The 19544-nt window shown below is 37.1% G+C and overlaps 1 protein-coding gene and 1 pseudogene across 1 annotated transcript; both read left to right on the top strand.

Annotated features, from left to right (window-relative positions):
• The first annotated feature begins 1685 nt into the window (after positions 1-1685).
• Positions 1686-8631, top strand: LOC135612070 (uncharacterized; annotated as a pseudogene).
• A 2379-nt stretch (positions 8632-11010) lies between these two features.
• On the top strand, positions 11011-17731 carry LOC135612069 (5-methyltetrahydropteroyltriglutamate--homocysteine methyltransferase 1-like). Its single transcript, XM_065107824.1, has 14 exons — positions 11011-11149; positions 12580-12933; positions 13024-13111; positions 13757-13884; positions 13976-14167; positions 14250-14452; positions 14530-14693; positions 15183-15263; positions 15341-15507; positions 15596-15701; positions 15925-16175; positions 16274-16346; positions 16955-17083; positions 17193-17731. Exons 2-14 carry the CDS (start codon positions 12584-12586, stop codon positions 17559-17561), a joined length of 2301 nt encoding a protein of 766 aa, XP_064963896.1. The 5' UTR covers positions 11011-11149; positions 12580-12583; the 3' UTR covers positions 17562-17731.
• Positions 17732-19544: the final 1813 nt, after the last annotated feature.

The raw sequence follows: 19544 nt of genomic DNA, 5'->3' as shown, positions 1-19544 counted from the left end.
AAAGAGAATAGAAAACCTTCTCCGTGTGATGACTGCAGGAATAAAACACAGCAACTTTTCTTTTGAATCTATTCTGATCTTTTCTACTGCTTGTCATGTGGTCACTGCCTTTTCCAAAGAGTATATTACAAGTGAGGTTGGTGACGATGAGGAGGAGATGGTTCACAGTGGAAAATAATTCACTCAACACCAAAGGCCAAATTTGACTGGTGTTTGTGAGTTCTCAGTGGTTAGATGGAGGGACATGAATTCGATAAACTATGAATCCATGTTACATAGTTTATCGAATTCATGTTTGGACTTTAAGAGGATATGTGCATGGAATATATATTTATGTATTCACTTATTGGTGGTGTGTTTTTGCTATTGTTTGTCAGTAATGTTCAATATCCATAGTTATTTGGGCATGTTCAATATCATATAGATCTTCTTGGCTCGCATCATCCCATAACTGATATTTCCAATTAAGTTCGATACTTCATGTGATTCATATAATAAAAGTTAGTATATAGATATATAGCACTTATTGTTATGTCATAATTATGGATGACTAATAAGCAAAGATTAAAATGGATATCCAAAACAAAATTGGACAGACTGCTCGGAAAAAAAAAATTTAGATTTTTTTTTCGGATGATACTCTTTTTTTTATTATCAAGTCATCATTTTTTTAGTTTAAAAATCTTAAAAATACCCCTCAAAGGTTTTTGACAGTGTTTTTTATCCAAATCCAAAATGTTTTTCCGTCAACCGATTATAATATATTGTGGGTTATTTTTTATTCACAAAATACTATATAATATTTTTATTTCAAAAATACTGTATGATATTTTTAAAATAAAACACTATACATTTTTTTAGAATAATATATAGTACTTTTATTATACTATATGATATTTTGTGGATAAAAATTAACCCACAAAATACTATAAATAGCTGGCAGAAAATTTTTTCGATCTGGGTAGGAAAAATGAAGGGACACTTTTGGAATATTAAAAATAAGAATTGTTTGAAAATTTTGAAAAGGAGTATTATCCAAGAAAAATTCAAAAAGAATATATTTTCCTATAAAATCACCCGATAAAATTATATATCATAAATTTTTATTATAATATTATAATATACGAGATTATATTTTGATTTGAACTGGAATCATATATAACTGAAACAGGAACCAAAATGGCTTGGGATTTATTGATTCCAAATCAAATTGGAACTAGAAATTGACGTTCCATTTATGATTTTTGGGAATTGAGACAAATGGTTCATGATTTTAAAATAAATTATAATTTTTTTAAATTGTAAATTATAATTAAAATATATGGACGATTTGGATCGAAATCGTTCCTAAAATTAAGCTACCTCGGCGACTGCGATATTTCTCTAATATTATTATCCGAATTATAATTCGGATAATTCGTAATGGAGTCCATCTGGACCAATTATTTTCTGTGATATTTCTCTAATATTAATCCAATATTCTTATTTATTAGTTTTGGTAAGAACATGTAATAAATAAGTAAACAATTATATCTTACTATTTTTTTCCGTCAATAGTGTCACGTCAGCATATATTTTAATTTTAATTAATTTAAGTTTTGAAATCCACGCGTCGAGCCTGGCCAACCTATGCCACGTGAATTGCACGTGGAGGATAGCCACCGTCGACGCTTAAGCTACCTCTATCATAGCGGCAGGGCAGCGGAAACTCTCGTTTGGCTCTCCTCTCAGCCCGCACCGGGATCGGTTTTGGCGTCCCCAAAACCCTAACCCTAGACACCTTGGTGAGGGGAAGAAAGTGAGTGAGAGAGAGGCAGCTATGCCGATGTCGAAGGGCTCCAAGATGCTGCGGTACATGAACTATCGCATGCTCGTCACGATCGAGGACGACCGCCGGCTCGTGGGCAAGTTCATGGCCTTCCACAGCCACATGAACCTCGTCCTCGGCGACTGCGAGGAGTTCCGCAAGCTGGCTGGCGGGGGCAGCGGCAATAAGAAGCCTGGGGCCGGCGAGGAGCGGGAGGACCGGCGCACCCTTGCCTTGCCCGTCTCCGCGGAGAGGAGGTCGTCTCCATGACCGTCGAGGGCCCCCCGCCCCCCGACCAGTCCCGCGCCAAGGCCCACGAAGCCGCAGCTCTCGCTGGTGCTGACGTCCGACGCGCTGCCGGCTGCCGCATCCCCACCGCCCCCCTCGTACAGGCTCAGCCTGGTCTCGCCAGGCCCGTCCGCGGCGTTGGCGGCCACGCCCCCGGGATGATGCAGCCGCAGATCTCGTGCCCGACGGTGCTGCCGGTCTTTTACCCCCCGGTCGTCCGCCCGCCGGCGCTGGGTCAGATGCCGGGGTTCCCAGGTCAGCCCGTGCTGATCGACCAAAGCCCACCCACAACCGTGTCGGTGGAGTTTGCTACAGGGCCCGGGGCTCCACCTCCGCCGCCATCTGGGACGCCGTCGCAGATGATGAGGGGTCCCTCCGCCGGTTATGTGGCCTGGGATGCCTGCTTCGGTGCCGACAAGGCCAGGGATTCCGTCGCAACCAGGTGGACCAGTCCGAGGCCTGGAATGCCGTCTCCGCCTCCACCAAATCAACAGCTGGGCTAGAACCAGCAGTGGTTATTTGGTATGTTATTTTGGTACTTCGATTTTGATCCAACACTGAATGCCTTGACATGTTGTTACAAATTGCTAGGTGTTACCTATTTCTTTGGGCGAAGAATTTGTTGTTATAAGAAATAGACATCAAAATTTCTCTTATTACTATTTTTTAAATGAGTAAGAGCATAAATAAGTGACTTTTTACATATTTCAATGATTAATGATAAATTAATGATAAATAAGAGCATAAATAAGTGACTTTTTACATATTCTGCTTCTCATTACCTCTTAATAAAGACTGATTTAGGACAGATATAACAATTAGATGCACAGCTGTTATGCTGGTAACTGCAGTACCTCAAACATTTGGTATGGTTTATCAATGTATGCAAGAGTGTTATTTAGATGGAAGTATATTTTCTCCTTAAACAAAACTTATAATAGATATGCAATACATATTTATCATATTGATGCCCTCTTTTTTTATAGCAAAAAATATGGTTGTCTTCTATATGTTTTTGTTAGTAAACAAGATGAAGTAAAGATGGAAGCAATGTTCATAAACAGTTCAATGATTTTTCTCATTTTGTTCGTTGATTTTCAATGTATGTTTTTGTTGGCGGAACAGTAGTGATGTGAAGTTCTGAAGGTAAAAGCTATGAGCTATAAACATTTAATATTTACAAAACTAATCATGTGAAAATTTATTAAGTGGTTCTATGTAGTAGAATTTTCCTTTGTTGTTTGGGTATAGAAAAGCTTTGCATTGTTTAGATAAAGTGTTCCATATATTTTCTTGCACTATCTTGCTTGTATTGTGGTTATTTCTATGTTATTAGTTATTTCCTTCCTGCCTTTTAGATTTAAGATGCTTTGGTCATTATACATAGCTGTGGAATAAAGCATCTGATGTTTTCATTTATCTAATGAACTGCAGCAACCAGATCTGACCTGATAGGTCTTTGTTAGGCTTGGGGAATTGGTTACAGATCTTTTGATTGGGTGTGTTAGGCCTGGGATGGGATATAGTTATGTCTGGTTGGGTTTGATCCAACCTAACAAAGTTGCTATAATGTTGCAACTTTGGGAGATGCTAATCATGAAAGCACAAACAGTAATAACATAGCAGTCTCCAATCCTCCAAGTTTATCTTTAAGGTTATGTGACTTTTTTTAAGGCAAAAGCAGTGAAAGCTGCATCTTTTTCATTAAGAACATGACATGGATGGAAGGTTACATGGCACTGTAGTGGTTGTAGTTACCAAACTGTACTAAAGAAATCGTGCAGTTTCCAGCAAGCAACCAAAAGTGAATCAAAATGCATGTGGATGGTATGGCAGGGAATTTGTCAATGCCACATATTGTGTTAGGCATTTACAACTGTGGTAAATGAAGTGTATGATTTAGTCTGTAACCATAATGTGATTTATGTAATAATGCTTTCTGAATCTACAAATTTGACTTGTTCTTAAGAGGAAAATTAAGCAAATTATTATGTGTTAGAGTTAGGTAAATTGGATGGAGTGTTAAATTATACTTTTTAACCTGGATTTGTGTGTAGTTGCATTTATTTAGGTCAGATGGAAATTTGTTGATAGTTGCAATTCATTATTAAACCTTTACGTCTTATAATCTTGATTCTAGTAATTGTTTACCCTGAGAGATCTGCATAATTTGAATGTGATTGTAGATCTTGTTTATTGAATATAGAATTTTCAAAACCATTATTGTCTAAAGAAGGAAATTGAAGAAAATAGATAGGATTTTGTTTTAATATTATTGTTGTTAAATGTTCACACTTCCAAGTTGGTTTCGACAATAGAATAACATGCTTTACTATCCTTTTTCTATGGCTCTATTTTATGACGGGGTTTATATATATTTTTTACACTGAATTGAAACTTCAAATGTTGTCACCATTTGGTATCTATATAGGACTAAAAATTTCAATCAGTGCCATAGACTATAAGGCACTATGGGACCAATATGTACCCATCGTACCAGGCAGTACATTGGTTGGTACTGAAGAGGATGAAAAAGGAATGAGGAGGGATAAGAATGACATGAAGAAAAGGAAAAGAATGAAGTCAAATGCATCCACATTTGTTGACTTTGAGAATGGGTCAATTGCAAGCTGAAAAATTACTCTCAGCTGGCTTTTTTGGTTAGCCGTGTCTAAATCAGTTGAAATGAATTGGATTTTAACTTTTTAAGTGGTCCAATAGACCCAGAGTTTACAGAGGAAACCTGGAAATTAACATTTATTGTTTACGTGCTTGGTACAAGGTGGCCTGGATCATGTTCTCTATTGACTGGTATGTTCTACCCGCAATGGGTGGTAGGCAACAAAATTTTTAACCTGTGTAGCACTGTGGTATCATCTCTTGTACCTTGTACTTTAGAACATAGGACACAGATTCTCTCTGATTGTTTATGTTGATTTAATAAGTTCCTTGTCAATATGTATGTACCTAGGACTTATTATTGACGCATGTATTCTCCTAACATATATTATATGTCAAACTCTTATGTATATATTTTGTTTCATAGTTTAGATACGAAACATAGACTTGGCTAAAGAAACACTACATGATAGCCTTCTTGTTTCGCTTACATGCACATCAAATAACTGAAGCTTTAACATCTTACTCTGGCCTCAGTAATTGAAGAGACTTGACATACTACTCATCTGATCTCATGTTATAGGAAGGCCCAACATCAATAGAGAATATCAAACCCAAACAACAGAAATAAAAAATATAATGATTGCACAAATTGTTAGTCCAATTGGTAGTCAAACAAATTTTAATACTTGTCTCGGAGTGTTGTATCATCGCTGAGGGCAGCAGGGGAGTGGGAGATGAGCTTGCCTTGGATTGGATCCCCGTCGGAGCTGGCTACCGCGGGAGCATTGCGGAGTGCCTCACGAGGGATGAGTTTGAGCTGGGGATGGAGGCAACGCGTCGCATCCTCACCACGTCGCCTCCTCACCCGCTCCGCCATCACCCTCTTTCCGTCTCTTGAGATGGAAAGGGGTTATTTTTATAAACAAATTTTGTAATAATTATTACTCATATAAAAATACATATGTTTATGAGTAAACATATGTATATAAACATATTTTGATATACATATATATATATAAACATATGTATATAAAAATACATATACCGAGCGGTACGTCGTATCGTACTGTATCGAGCAAAGCTCGATACACTGGTACGGTACGAAATTAAAAACCTTGGATCGTATAATAAAGAAGTTGATTAGGTATTCAGTTTGCACACATCATTGGATCAGCATGGTTGTTTGGAAAATTTTTGTTACATCGATGATCTTTGTTTTGTTTACACTGAGAGTTCGGTTTTATGTGGTTCCATCGGAATTTCAATGATGCTGTTCATGGTGTTGTTGTCCGTGCAGTGACCGATTTTGGCAATTAGACTTGACATGTCGATAGGATGACCCCTTGCATCATTTTGGATATTGATGAGTATTACATTTTTCTCTTATATGTCTGATTGCTTATTTGAATGTTATCATTCTAATTGGAATACCATCAAGATTTACACATCCTTGTTTTTTTATGTAAAAGAAATTCATTTGAGATTAGTTATTATACATTGGACAATCTTTTATAGTATCTTCCATCTTGTGACTAATAAAATTTGTTATTTTTTGTGGATTTGATTTTCCTTGTCGATGTTAGGTTTTCTTATATAAAGTGAGATCTTGTTAAAATATGTACTAAACCATGGAAACATTAATTCAGGTTGTGTTTGATTCCTAATTAAATTAAATAGTTTGGATAAGCTTTCTATTCTATTTGCAAGTATAAACTAAGCAAATAGTTTAGAGGTGGGTTGTTTTTTATTCTGTTAATCTGGATAAGTTGCATCATTAAATATTTTTTGAGAGATGTTCAGAATTTAATATGATTGTAGATCATGATTATTGAATACTGAATTTCCAAAACATTAATTGGTTAAAAGAAGAAATTAAGGTAAATAGATAGGATTTTGTTGTGATATTATAATTGTTAAGTGTTAACACTTCATTGTCGATTGAAAAGATAGGTCAACAAACTATTGGTATACTTTTTTTCTAGGGCTAATTACATATTATCTTTTATTGTTAGACCTCTGTAGCATCTCGGTTCCTATACTTAAAAAATTTTCATTAACATCTCTATATTTATGAAAGTAAAACATTTAATCTCATTTAATTTAACAGTGTCGGTTTTACCGATTGAAGATACAACAAGTGACAGCATGTGTAGAATTATTGATTTTGTTAATGGTAAAATGATCATTTCAGGTGGGTGAAAGATTGAGACCATTGGCTTATGTAGCAAATAGAGTCGATGCAACCACTTGCAGCGAATAGTAAGTTCGAGCGCTACGTCCTCTTGGCAATATAGAGGTTGAGGACGAGGAGTGGGCGAAAGTGCTATGCTTTCTTGCGTTAAAAGAAGGGGAGGCTTTGGGCGGGCTCGTCCCTCACGATTAATGGGCCATGCCTCGTCGCCTTGTCCACGACCATGGCGTGGATAAGACTCGAGTGCTTCCTCATCTTAACTTACCCTACGGTCGTGGCTTGTCGACGGGCTTGCCATCGTCAGTCCTCGAAGACGGCCTCGTCGCCTTGTCCACGACCTCCTTGCCCACTTTCCCAAAGGTGGAGGTAACAGTGGAAATGGCTTCGCAAGGAAAGTAGCTACTGGATTGGCGACTATTGGCGAGCAACTTGGCCTCCTTTGCATAGAAGCCTCCACCTTCGTTGGAAAGGGTCGTGTGTCTCCTCCACCTTTGCCACTAATGAAAGGCACGCCATGGCCACAAATCGGCCCATCCATGGCTTGTTTTCCCGGAGTCGGAGCAGCCCATCGCCAGCGGTGTAGGAGAGGAAGCACCGGTTGAGGTAGTTAACAACGAGCATCACCGTTAGAGCGGAGAAGGCATAGGTAGTCACGGTGCACGCGACCCACTCCACTACGGCTTTTCTCACCGACGACAAGTAGGAGTCAACACCGCAGTTGCGAGGGACGAGCTCGCCCAAAGCCTCCTTCTTTGGCTACGTGGGAGCATGACACCTCCACCCACTCCTCGCCCTCAGCTTCCGTTACCAAGAGGATGTAGTGCTCGGTCTCATGGTCCTCTTCAAGTGGCAGCACCAACTCTATTCGTTGCCTAAGCTAATAGCCTCGTTTTTTCATCCACTTGAAATGATTTTTTTACCATTGACAAAATCAATAATTTTATACGTGTTGTATCTTCCATCGATAAAATTGACGATGTTAGGGTAAATGAGATTAAATAGTTCACTTTTATAATCATCGGAATGTGAATACAAATTGTTTAAATCTAGGGATTGAAATGTTAAAGAGGTCTAACTACAAGGGGTGATTTGTAATTAACTTTTTTTTCTAAAGCATCATTTTAATGTCGGATTTATATTATTGTATACTGTAATGTCACTTTTAAATGTTGTCACGGTGTGGAATATAAGTAGCACCAATAATTTCAATCTCATTGATGTCACAGTGTGGAATATAAGAAAATATGAAAAAAGAGGGAAAATAATAATATGAATAAAGAAGGAAAGGAGGGTTCATTGATGTCTCAGGTTTCAAGTAAGGATCAACTGCAAACCAATAATTGACTTTGTGACCAGCAGAGCAGTGTCTAACCCAGAATATAACATTTTTGTTGTGTACCTGCTTGATACAAGGCATTCTGGATCCTCTATTGACTGGTATGGTCCGCCTGGGCGTTGGGTGGTATACACAAAACTTCAATCCTTGCTTAGGACTTTTGTATCATTTCTGGTACACTGGACTTCAAAACATATTTAGGACATAGAATCATCTCCAAGTATTTTTGTTGATGAAGCATGTGATTAAAAATCTCCTTGTCAACATGTATGTATCTACGACTTCCAACCTCTTTTGAATGGTTCTACTCACGAGAATAGATGATGTGTGTCATATACAAGACTGCATGATAGTCATAGATTGTCCAAAATTTACAAGTTCTTTTTATATCTCAAGTGTATATATTGTGTCTGTGTCCATGATCATGCTTATGCCTCATAGTTCAAATATGATGTACTGAAAACTGCATTATTTAGATCGTCTGGCCTGCCCTTTGTCACTTCACAACAAGACCAAGAACTTTAGACGTCTGCCTCTTGGAAACTGATTGTATGAAGAGAATTTAGGCCTTAAAGAGTGTTAAGAATATGAGGAAGCTAAAGGTTCTGTGTTTTTTGTTTGCTGCAACATATGCATGCAGTTACAAAGATCAGAGTTGTTGGAAGGAGAATAATGTATTCAAGTCTTTTGCTTGCCAGTCGCTGATATTGACTTTTAATGTATTCCGTCTTGACCACGATAACTAATAAAAACCACGACTAACCACTTTTCATCAATTCTTGTGACTGGTCGTTTGCAAAACCTGAAGTATAGTACTGATTCAAAGGGGATATAAGTGTAGTATCTTTAATGTGCACAAGTATCGATTTAGAGTTTGAACATTAAGAGATCGATCATTTCAAGGGATCTACCAGATTTCACAACTGACCACAATTTTCTGTCTGCCCAAGAATTCCATGATCTTTCGTCATCCTTTATCTTTTAATTATTACGAGTCTCTTTCCATCTTTCTAGTCCTCTATCATTAAAATATTTATATATTCATTATTTGTTGAACAAGACACTTTTACTTTTAGATTTAAAGAGAATCAAAAGAAAAAATTGACTAACATGAAGGATTTCTTATATAACCTTTGGAATAATCTGTTGTACATCATCCATCATCATGGGGCATCCAAGTTGTGTTTGGGAAAAGAACAGATTTTAGCTTTTAAATTCTTTACTCAATATGAGACTCTTCATCATCCTACAACAATAATTTTATTAAAAAAAATTGTGTTATAAAGATGTCACAAAATTATAAAATTCATATAAAATCTTTCTAATGAGAGGTAATTAGTACCTGTAAATTATATATTAAAAGTCATATGTTGTTCTTGTTGCTTGTTTGACAAAACCATCGTGGACACGCTACCCAATTAGTAGGGGTGTTCATCTGTTGTTCTTGTTGCTTGTTTGACAAATCCATCGTGGACACGTTATCCAATTAGTAGGGGTGTTAGAAAGAGGTCGAACTATTAAAGAGTTGAATTGAATCGAACTATAAAAATGGTTCGATTCAATTAGTGTAATATACATAAGGAAACTGTTTGACTTACCTAATTGAATCAGCTCAAAATCGATTAATCTGATTTAATTAATTAATTTAAACATTTAAATATATATATATATATGTGGTTGGATGAACCAATTCAATTCAATGTAATTCAATCAAACCAGAATTTTGATTCGATTGTATATACATTCCCAAAAAATTTATATCATAAATATCATTCTAAATATTTTAAACAATTAGATCAATATGTAAGTATTTTTTTATTTTTTTATTGAAAGACATTTTAAAATAATAACGACTTCACATCCCTTTTTTTATATATATAATGATGATATGCAGTGATACATACAAATGAAAAAAAAAATCATATAAACTGACAAAAAGATTATTAATGAAGAAGGATGACAACAAAATAATGTTCATACATAAGACCAAGAAATACAAGGAGAAAGAACTATAGTGACAAAACAAAAAGAATAATGCATTCAAAGTTTGGAAAGAAATTTTAGAATTTTTAAGACTCGTGGATTGAGTTGATGTTTTTTAAATTAAAATTTATTTGATTTTGTTCAAATCGGTTAGCAAAACTCAAAAACAAATCCTCACAAATTAAAATTATTTATATTTTTAGAATAAAATGTTAATGAACTGATTTGGTTCCAATTAAGTTATGTTTCGTGTTCTATTTGAACACCACCGCATCCAATCCCATGGATTCCAAGTGGCACTATCTCACCAACCCCTTTCACCTACCAACCATCCCTTGAAGATGGGAAAAAGAAAAAACAAAAAAAATAAAAAGTCAACTTTATTATTAATCATAAAACATCTCTTCACCTGAATCACACAAACACACACATTAGAACTACAACTACACAAGAACATTTCATAAAAATAAATAAAATAAAATTAAGATGGATTGGATATTAGAGATTTGCTATCAACGGTTAATATTTTGTTATCAATGGTGAAAATTGTATTTCTAATCATAAGAAAATATTCACTTGATGTCTCACAAATGTGTGGAGCACATAAACCAAACAACTACTATTCATGTGACAATCATACTAAATTTTTAAGATTTTAATAGCTAAATTAGTTAACATATTTAAAATTTATAAATTAGATTTTAAATTAATATTTAATTTAATAAATTTCAAGTGTTGTGTTTACCTTTTTCTATATTTATTGGGGTGGGTGTGTGTGTGTGTGTGTGTGAGAGATGCAGATCTGCATCTTCTACTCCTTCCTATAAGTAGCCTCCGAGATCTCCTTTGACGCTCGCACTGCTCTCTCGTCCTCTCTCTCTAGCGCTCTTCTTGGGGACCGCTTCCTACTCCGCCCGCGACGGTGAGCTCTCCTCTCCCTCAATTCTCTCTTCGCCACTACTTCGACGCTTCAGTCTTGTCCACGTTCCTCCTTTCGCGCTTCTTTTCCCCTTTTTATCTGCCCAAAGAGAAGCCTTTTTTTTGGACAGATTGGATCTAGAACTGCTTTTGTTTCCTATTTTCGAGGCTCTTCCGGTTGGTCTGCTTCTCTGCTGCTTGAGCTTGTGGTTTATCTCGTCATTTGCTGAATCTTCGCCATTTCTTGCTCCCAAGTTGGCTTCTCCTCTTGAAATTTTGTTCTGGGTTGTGGGTGTGTCTCGGATCTGTTTTATTTGGTTCTGGATGTTGATCATTGGGCTGGGTTTGCTTTTGGATCTGGTTCTGCGTGCATGGTTTCTTGTAGATCTGGTCACGACTGATTGGAAATGCTTTCGGTTTTACTGTTTGTGTGTGTGACATGTTGAATCCGCGTCTTTTCCTGGGTTTCTGATGATTAATACGAATTAGATCTGGTGTATCTGGTGTGAAAGATCGAACCTTTCTATCTTAATGATGTGGTATCATTACATGACATGGTGATTTCATGTAGAACTGGTTGCGTTGCTACTTTGGCATGTAGATCTATATCATGGGTCATCGTTCTCAACATTTGATTGATCTTTCGTGAGAGATTTACATTTTATTGTTTTGTGAAGCTTTGTTGTTTGTGTGAGAGATTTACATTTCCGTCTCTCTTGGTTGGGTTTGATTCTTAGCACCGACTCCTCTTCTGATCCTATTTCTATCACTAGTTTTGCAATTTATCCTTGTCTTTTCATTGTGATTGCAAATGATCTTTCTTATGAATATTTTATACAATGCAATGAACTCGTGATACATTACTTTACCCTTTTCTGCATTGGAAGTGATGGCATATGGTTTAATCGGGAGGTGACCGATTAATTGTTGCATGACACTGATATTCAACTTTGTATAGTCTACACACCCTAGCGTGCCATGGTCTTAGCATCAGAGAAAGTAGAAATTGCCCCTGTTTACTCTTTTCTCAGGAAAAAAATTTAGTTCCAATTCTCAGTAGTTGCTTTCATAGTTTTATGATAAAAAAAAAAGGTACTTTGCTTCGTGTTTATCACTTGTTTTCTGCACAGAAAGATACATAACAAGTTCTCTTATCTAAGCCGTTATGGGAAAGTTGGTTTGATTAGAAGTGTTTACATGTTAAACAGTTTGGTTTACCTATCTGTAATAGATGGATAATAAGATGCAACTTGACGAGATGGAGAGTTTACAAATATATAGTTTATTTGGTTAGGAAACCTTACCATGTTTTTTTCTGGTTAATCTTATTTTATCCATCCATGTGTTTTTCTGTTCTGTTGTGGTTATCTGTACCAAGGTTTGATATTTTGATTCTCAAGAACTTATTATGTTTTCTTCTCTTGGCATTTCTAGAAAGATGGCATCACACATTGTTGGATATCCTCGCATGGGGCCCAAGCGAGAGCTCAAATTTGCATTGGAGTCTTTTTGGGATGGGAAGAGCAGTGCCGATGATTTGCAGAAAGTTGCAACTGATCTCAGATGTTCCATCTGGAAGCAAATGGCTGATGCTGGGATCAAATACATTCCTAGCAATACTTTTTCTTACTATGATCAAGTGCTTGACACCACAGCAATGCTTGGTGCCGTTCCTGAGAGGTACAACTATACTGGTGCAGAGATTGGATTTGATATTTATTTCTCCATGGCTAGGGGAAATGCCTCTGTGCCTGCTATGGAAATGACCAAGTGGTTCGACACCAACTAGTAAGCCATCTTAAGCTTCCTATCATCTAATTTGATTTCTTTTTCGTTCTTGTACCATTACTGACATGTTGACGTATTCTATTTGTCTAGTCATTTCATTGTCCCGGAGTTGGGCCCAAACACAAAGTTCACCTACTCTTCTCACAAGGCGGTGTCCGAATACAAGGAGGCAAAGGCGGTAATCACCTCACTCCACATCATTATTCTATAAGTTTCCTTGATCATGTTTGAAAGTTTTATCTATTTTGGCACTATCTTTTAGACATCATGTTTTCCATGTCTTCATTCTTGCTATTTGCCACCTTGTTTTTTATGTGATCTTAAACTTGAAATTTCTTTCTCTCTGATTTGAGGTGTCTAATGTTTTAGCTAGTAGTACTTGGAGTATGTGAGATTTCTGACATTTCTGGATTGCTTTAGTCATAATATCAGTTTTCATTTCATGAAGGAATATGTATAAACTTGATGGTGCCCTGTTTTGATGCCTACTAATTGCTTAACTGTTTGAGTCAATGCACACTACTTGTGTTACTAATGTGAACTCTAGTGAACCCTATTCCCATGTGGTTGAACTAGATTATTGAAAGAAATGACTCCAATTGTGTAGAGGATTTAAGCCTTTTCATGTACATTTCTAGTCTGATTATCAAGGTGGAAATGGTTTCACATCTGTCGGTACCTTTTAGCTCTTGACATTACAATGGTTTGGAACAGGATATATTGTAGCTTCATGATTCTTCATTTCAACCTCTCCAACTGTATTATATATTTTGTGAAATGTATCCAGTAATCAAGTTTTGTTTTCTTTCTTCCAATCACACAGCTCGGAATTGAGACTGTTCCAGTACTCATTGGCCCTGTGACATACTTGTTGCTCTCAAAACCTGCTAAAGGTGTTGAGAAATCATTTTCTCCTCTTTCACTTCTCGGAAATATTCTGCCCATTTACAAGTAAGGATCCTAAATAAGCTTCTGGTCCATTTTGTTTTATTTTCCTTTTCCTCCTTTATACTTTCTGTACTTATGGTATCACCATACACAGGGAAGTTACTGCTGAGCTAAAAGCAGCTGGTGCTTCATGGATCCAGTTTGATGAGCCAACCCTTGTCATGGATCTTGAGTCTCACCAATTGGAGGCATTCACAAAGGCCTACACGGAACTAGAATCATCATTATCTGGCTTGAATGTGCTTATTGAAACTTACTTCGCTGATGTTCCTGCAGAAGCATACAAGTAAGTTTGTGATTATTCTGACTGTTGTTCCACATTACATCTTTATTCTTCGAAGAGCTCATTGTTCTTAAGCATTTTACAGGACCATCACTGCTTTGAAGGGTATCTCAGGTGTTGGGCTTGATCTCATTCGTGGAACCAAGACACTTGACTTGGTCAAGAGTGCAGGCTTTCCAGCTGGTAAGTATCTTTTTGCTGGAGTCGTGGATGGAAGGAACATTTGGGCGAATGATCTTGCATCCTCTCTCAGTACTCTCCAGGCTCTTGAGGCCATCGTGGGCAAAGGTTCATGCTTTACCTTTCTTCTCTTTCCAGCTAGATTCCTTTCAATATACTGCTGATGGTATTTGTTGTGTCCGTAGACAAGCTTGTCGTCTCAACTTCATGCTCACTCATGCACACTGCTGTTGACCTTGTTAATGAGACAAAGCTGGATTCTGAGATTAAGTCATGGCTTGCTTTTGCTGCACAAAAAGTGGTTGAAGTAAATGCATTGGCTAAAGCATTGGCTGGTCAGAAGGATGAGGTACTCATCACTACCTATGATGTCATTTTCTTGTCTTCCTTCTAAGACAGAGGAAATTGATTTGGTTTATAGTCCCATTACAAGTATCCTTATGATTCTGCTCTAGTATCTATTTGGCATGTTATGGTTTCGTGCTTTAGCAGTCGACACAAGAATTGGCACAATAAAAAAGAAGGTTGGTCTAGCCATATCACCTTCAGCATTGATTGACATGATGTGTGCAAATTAACATGGAAATCCTTGAATTACCTTATTTTAAACAACTTTCTTATTAAGGTTTTTGTTTTATTCAACTTTGGTTGTTAGCGAGATATTAGTGAACTTTTTCTGCATGTTGAAGCCATTTAGTCTCAAGAAATATAAAACTCCAGAGCATGGAAGTGCGATGCACATCACCCGTTTGCAAACTCTAATATGCAGCTATCTTATTGATTACCCAATTGCCAGAACCATTAAGGTCTGATTATGACTGTTGGTTTATGTGCACAGGCTTTCTTCTCAGCTAATGCAGCTGCTCAATCTTCAAGAAAGTCATCTCCTAGGGTGACCAATGAAGAAGTTCAAAAGGCGGTAGGTATCTAAAATTTGTTGCTCATTTCTGGTTTCTCTGAAAGGTTTAAGAATTCAACAATGGCATTGCATTGCAGGCTGCTGCTTTGAAGGGCTCTGACCATCGTCGAGTTACCAATGTTAGTGCTAGGCTAGATGCACAACAGAAGAAGCTGAACCTTCCAATTCTTCCTACAACCACAATTGGTTCATTCCCTCAAACAATGGATCTTCGGAGAGTCCGACGCGAATGCAAGGCAAATAAGTGGGTGCTTCCTAACAACATGCCTTTTGTTTTGGCATTATTCAACTCCATGTCCAGTTCTTATATTTATCACCATGTATATTTGCAGAATCTCTGAGGAGGAATATGTGAAGGCCATCAAAGAGGAAATCAGCAAAGTTGTTAAGCTCCAAGAAGAACTTGATATTGACGTCCTGGTCCATGGAGAGCCAGAGGTAAGCATGTTGAATATGTTATATGGTTTCGTTTTGGGAACATTTGGAATTAAATGTAGCAGGGAGGCATGTGTTAGACTAAAATTTACTGCATGGTGTCCAACACAAACTTTTATTGGCATATATATATATATATATATATATATATATATATATATATATATATATATATATAATCTAGTAATTCAATGCTAAGCTTAAATTTGAATTTTGTTTTCCACAGAGGAACGACATGGTTGAGTACTTTGGGGAACAGCTATCAGGCTTTGCATTCACAGTCAATGGTTGGGTGCAATCTTATGGATCTCGATGTGTTAAGCCTCCCATTATTTACGGTGATGTTAGCCGTCCCAAGGCAATGACTGTTTTCTGGTCTAAAATGGCTCAGAGCATGACTGCTCGTCCAATGAAGGGAATGTTGACAGGCCCAGTCACAATTCTCAATTGGTCATTTGTTAGAAATGACCAACCAAGGTGAGCCTTGTTGCTAATGTGCTCATAAAGATTAAATTCTGTAGAAGTTACTTTCTTTTCATTAAAGTTTGTATAATATTTTATGTTCTTACCTCCAGGTTTGAGACTTGCTATCAGATTGCTCTTGCTATCAAGAAAGAAGTCGAGGATTTGGAAGCTGCTGGTATTCAGGTAAGTCTATCTCTTGAAAAACTTCTATTAAACCATTTGAAGTTTTGAACGAGTTGGTGAAACAAAAATAAAAAAGGTAACCTTTAGCTCTTGCTGGTCTAAATCCTGAATTTGTCTGGATTGAGCAGTACAAAATATTGTCTGTTCAGATTCATCTGTATGCTGAAACTATCTGGTAACTTTTTCATAGCCATCCAATATGAAGGGTGAGCTGTGTAAACATTTCCTTTACATAAGTTATTAAGATTCCCTGGCCCTTCTTGCCTATGCCTATATACCATTTATGTAAATGGATACATGTGTGCACAAACATCAAGTACAAATGTGAAACATTGATGGTACTGTTTATATGGCACCCTGTAAACTGAAATTTGCATGTTCTATTTTAAATTCAGTGATCATTGACAATGTCACATGACTACATCCAGTGTGGCACTTGTGAATCCACAAAAGTGAAAAATATTGTTATTTCTTTTTCTCAGATTGAAACTTCCAAAAGATAATTTCCCTAGAGAAAGAAGAACAAAAAAAAGAACAACCAAATTAAGAGGAAAAATTGTCATATTTATGTGCAATTTAATTGAGGTTCTTTCATGTTTAATGTTCAGGTTATCCAAATAGATGAAGCAGCTCTCCGAGAAGGCCTTCCTCTTCGCAAGTCCGAGCAAGCTTTCTATTTGGACTGGGCTGTTCATTCCTTCAGGATCACAAACTGTGGCGTCCAGGACACTACTCAGGTTCCCTTGTCATCTTCCAATGCTTCCGTAGCCTTGATATCTATCTGAATCTTAGAGATCTTGTATTCGTTGATTAGATTATCTTTGTCTGATGAGTTGTCTCATACAGATTCACACCCACATGTGCTACTCTAACTTCAATGATATCATCCATTCCATCATCGACATGGATGCCGACGTGATCACAATTGAGAACTCCCGTTCTGACGAGAAGCTCCTCTCTGTGTTCCGTGAGGGAGTGAAGTATGGTGCTGGTATTGGCCCAGGCGTGTACGACATCCACTCTCCGAGGATACCATCCACAGAGGAGATTGCCGACCGCATCAACAAAATGCTTGCCGTTCTCGAGACTAACATTCTCTGGGTTAACCCAGACTGTGGGCTCAAGACTCGCAAGTATGGTGAAGTTAAGCCTGCTCTGACCAACATGGTTTCCGCAGCGAAGCTCCTCCGCACCCAATTGGCCAGCACCAAGTGAGGCTCGACTACCACCCTACCGTCGCAGCTCTAGTGATTCTTAGTCAAAGATAAAAATTCTATGAATGTTATCAATAATGTCAGTCTGTCTGTCATTGCTATGCCAATAGTTGGCAAATTAGGTCTGTGTTATTGGAATCTTTACCTCTGTTTCTATCTCTGGTTTTTTGAGGTGGGTATCGTGTAGACTTCCTTGCTCTTGAGAACCAAAAGAAATACAAATGAGATGTCAGTGTGATTCTTGCTTTTGATTCTAAACATGAGTTCCCAATCGACTGTTTCTTTTCCTATCATCAGCCTGAACTCATTAGATTTTGGATCAGTGACATTGATCACTGGGATCCAATTCCGATTGACATGTGAACTCTCTGTTCATCATGTCGCATATCAGTCCAGGATTATGCAGGAGATTTGAGTTATGTCTTATTTAAATTGTATGTGTGTGATTCCAAAAAATTAAGATATCGAAACGTTTTGCTAGAAAATAAAAATGCATAGTGGAATCCATGATTTGTATCTGAGATGCAATACCAAAAAGGAAATAAAAACAGAGTCTTCCCTATTTATGCTTCCAAGCAAAATGAGCAGCTCTCAATGTCGAGTTCTTCAAATAGACCAATTGAATTATTTGTGGACAACCACAACTGTTTTGGACTCTCAAATTATCTATGGTTTCATTGTTCGTTTTCACATTATACTTCTTTTATGTGGACAACACATTTTGTGCTTAATTACCATTTTCTTCTTCTCACTTCTTTCTTTTCTAAACGATTATGTTTTTTCTATTAATGAAAGTGTTTTGTGTAATTTCATCAAATAAGAGAAACTTAAACGTCTGACTTGTTATGTTCATCCCCTAATACCCAATATAAGACAAATAAAAGAGTGTTACAAGAAATTTTGATCCGATGAGTTCCATCGGCATTATCGTAGCACAACAAGAAGGAAGGAAGCCGGGGCTCTTTTGTTTCTCTCTTATTGCATGTTGTGGCAACAGCTAACACGAGGCTGGAACACGGAGCAACGCATGCCGACCTCCGCCCGCAAGCTGACTCCACCAACAATGGCGGAAGATGATGATGTCCATGCCAAGACGTAGTGTACTTATATGTGCCTCACTTAGCACGTCGAGCTCTGAGAAGCTTATAGCAGTCAGCTTGAGCTCCAATGGCTTCCCTGCAGACCATGTTCGTAGTTCTCTCCTTCGCCGCAGCTGCGCTACAGTCTGCCATGGCAGCAGATATCGTTGTAGGCGATGAGAAGGGTTGGCTCCCATATTTCAATTACACATCCTGGGCTCAGGGCAAGCAGTTCAAGGTTGGCGACAACCTCGATAAGTTATGTAAAATGATTGATAAAGATTTTTTTGTTAGAATGGTTGAAAAAAGAGGACTAAAAAAATAATATCATACTGATAAATATCGAGATAGTTGGATAATATATATTCGAGTCCAATCAATAATTTAATAACTTAATTTTTTTTATTGAATTGATGTCTGACTCGATATATGTTAATCTTGACTAGTTTAACTCACACTCATGAACTTCATAAAGAGTCGAAGTTTCGATATGAACAAAGTTAATTATACCATCGACCAAGCTATGGTTCCATATAAAATTAACTATACTTATCCTTTACGAACGAGGGAAAGATAATCGAATATATAGTTACGGATAAAATTAATTATACCTATCCTTACGGACGGACGAGGGAAAGACAATCGAATCAGAGGAGAATGATAGAAATAATTATATAAAGGAAAGATTAAAAAAAAAAAAGTAAGATCGGAAGAAGAGACTCGTATTAATAAATATCGTGAGAGTCCGATGACATATTCTTCAGCCTATTCTATAATCTATTACCTTAAAATTTTGAATTGAATTGATATCAAACTTAATTTTAACTAGTTTGACTTACAATCATTATTAATTAATTTTTAATAATTTTAATTTTATGATCAATAATCTGATAAGCTTAAGTTAT

Source organism: Musa acuminata, chromosome BXJ2-5, assembly GCF_036884655.1.
Source record: "Musa acuminata AAA Group cultivar baxijiao chromosome BXJ2-5, Cavendish_Baxijiao_AAA, whole genome shotgun sequence".
Lineage (NCBI taxonomy): Eukaryota > Viridiplantae > Streptophyta > Magnoliopsida > Zingiberales > Musaceae > Musa > Musa acuminata.
Note: the sequence above shows the minus strand (reverse complement) of the source record. Positions and strands in the feature narration are given on the sequence as shown.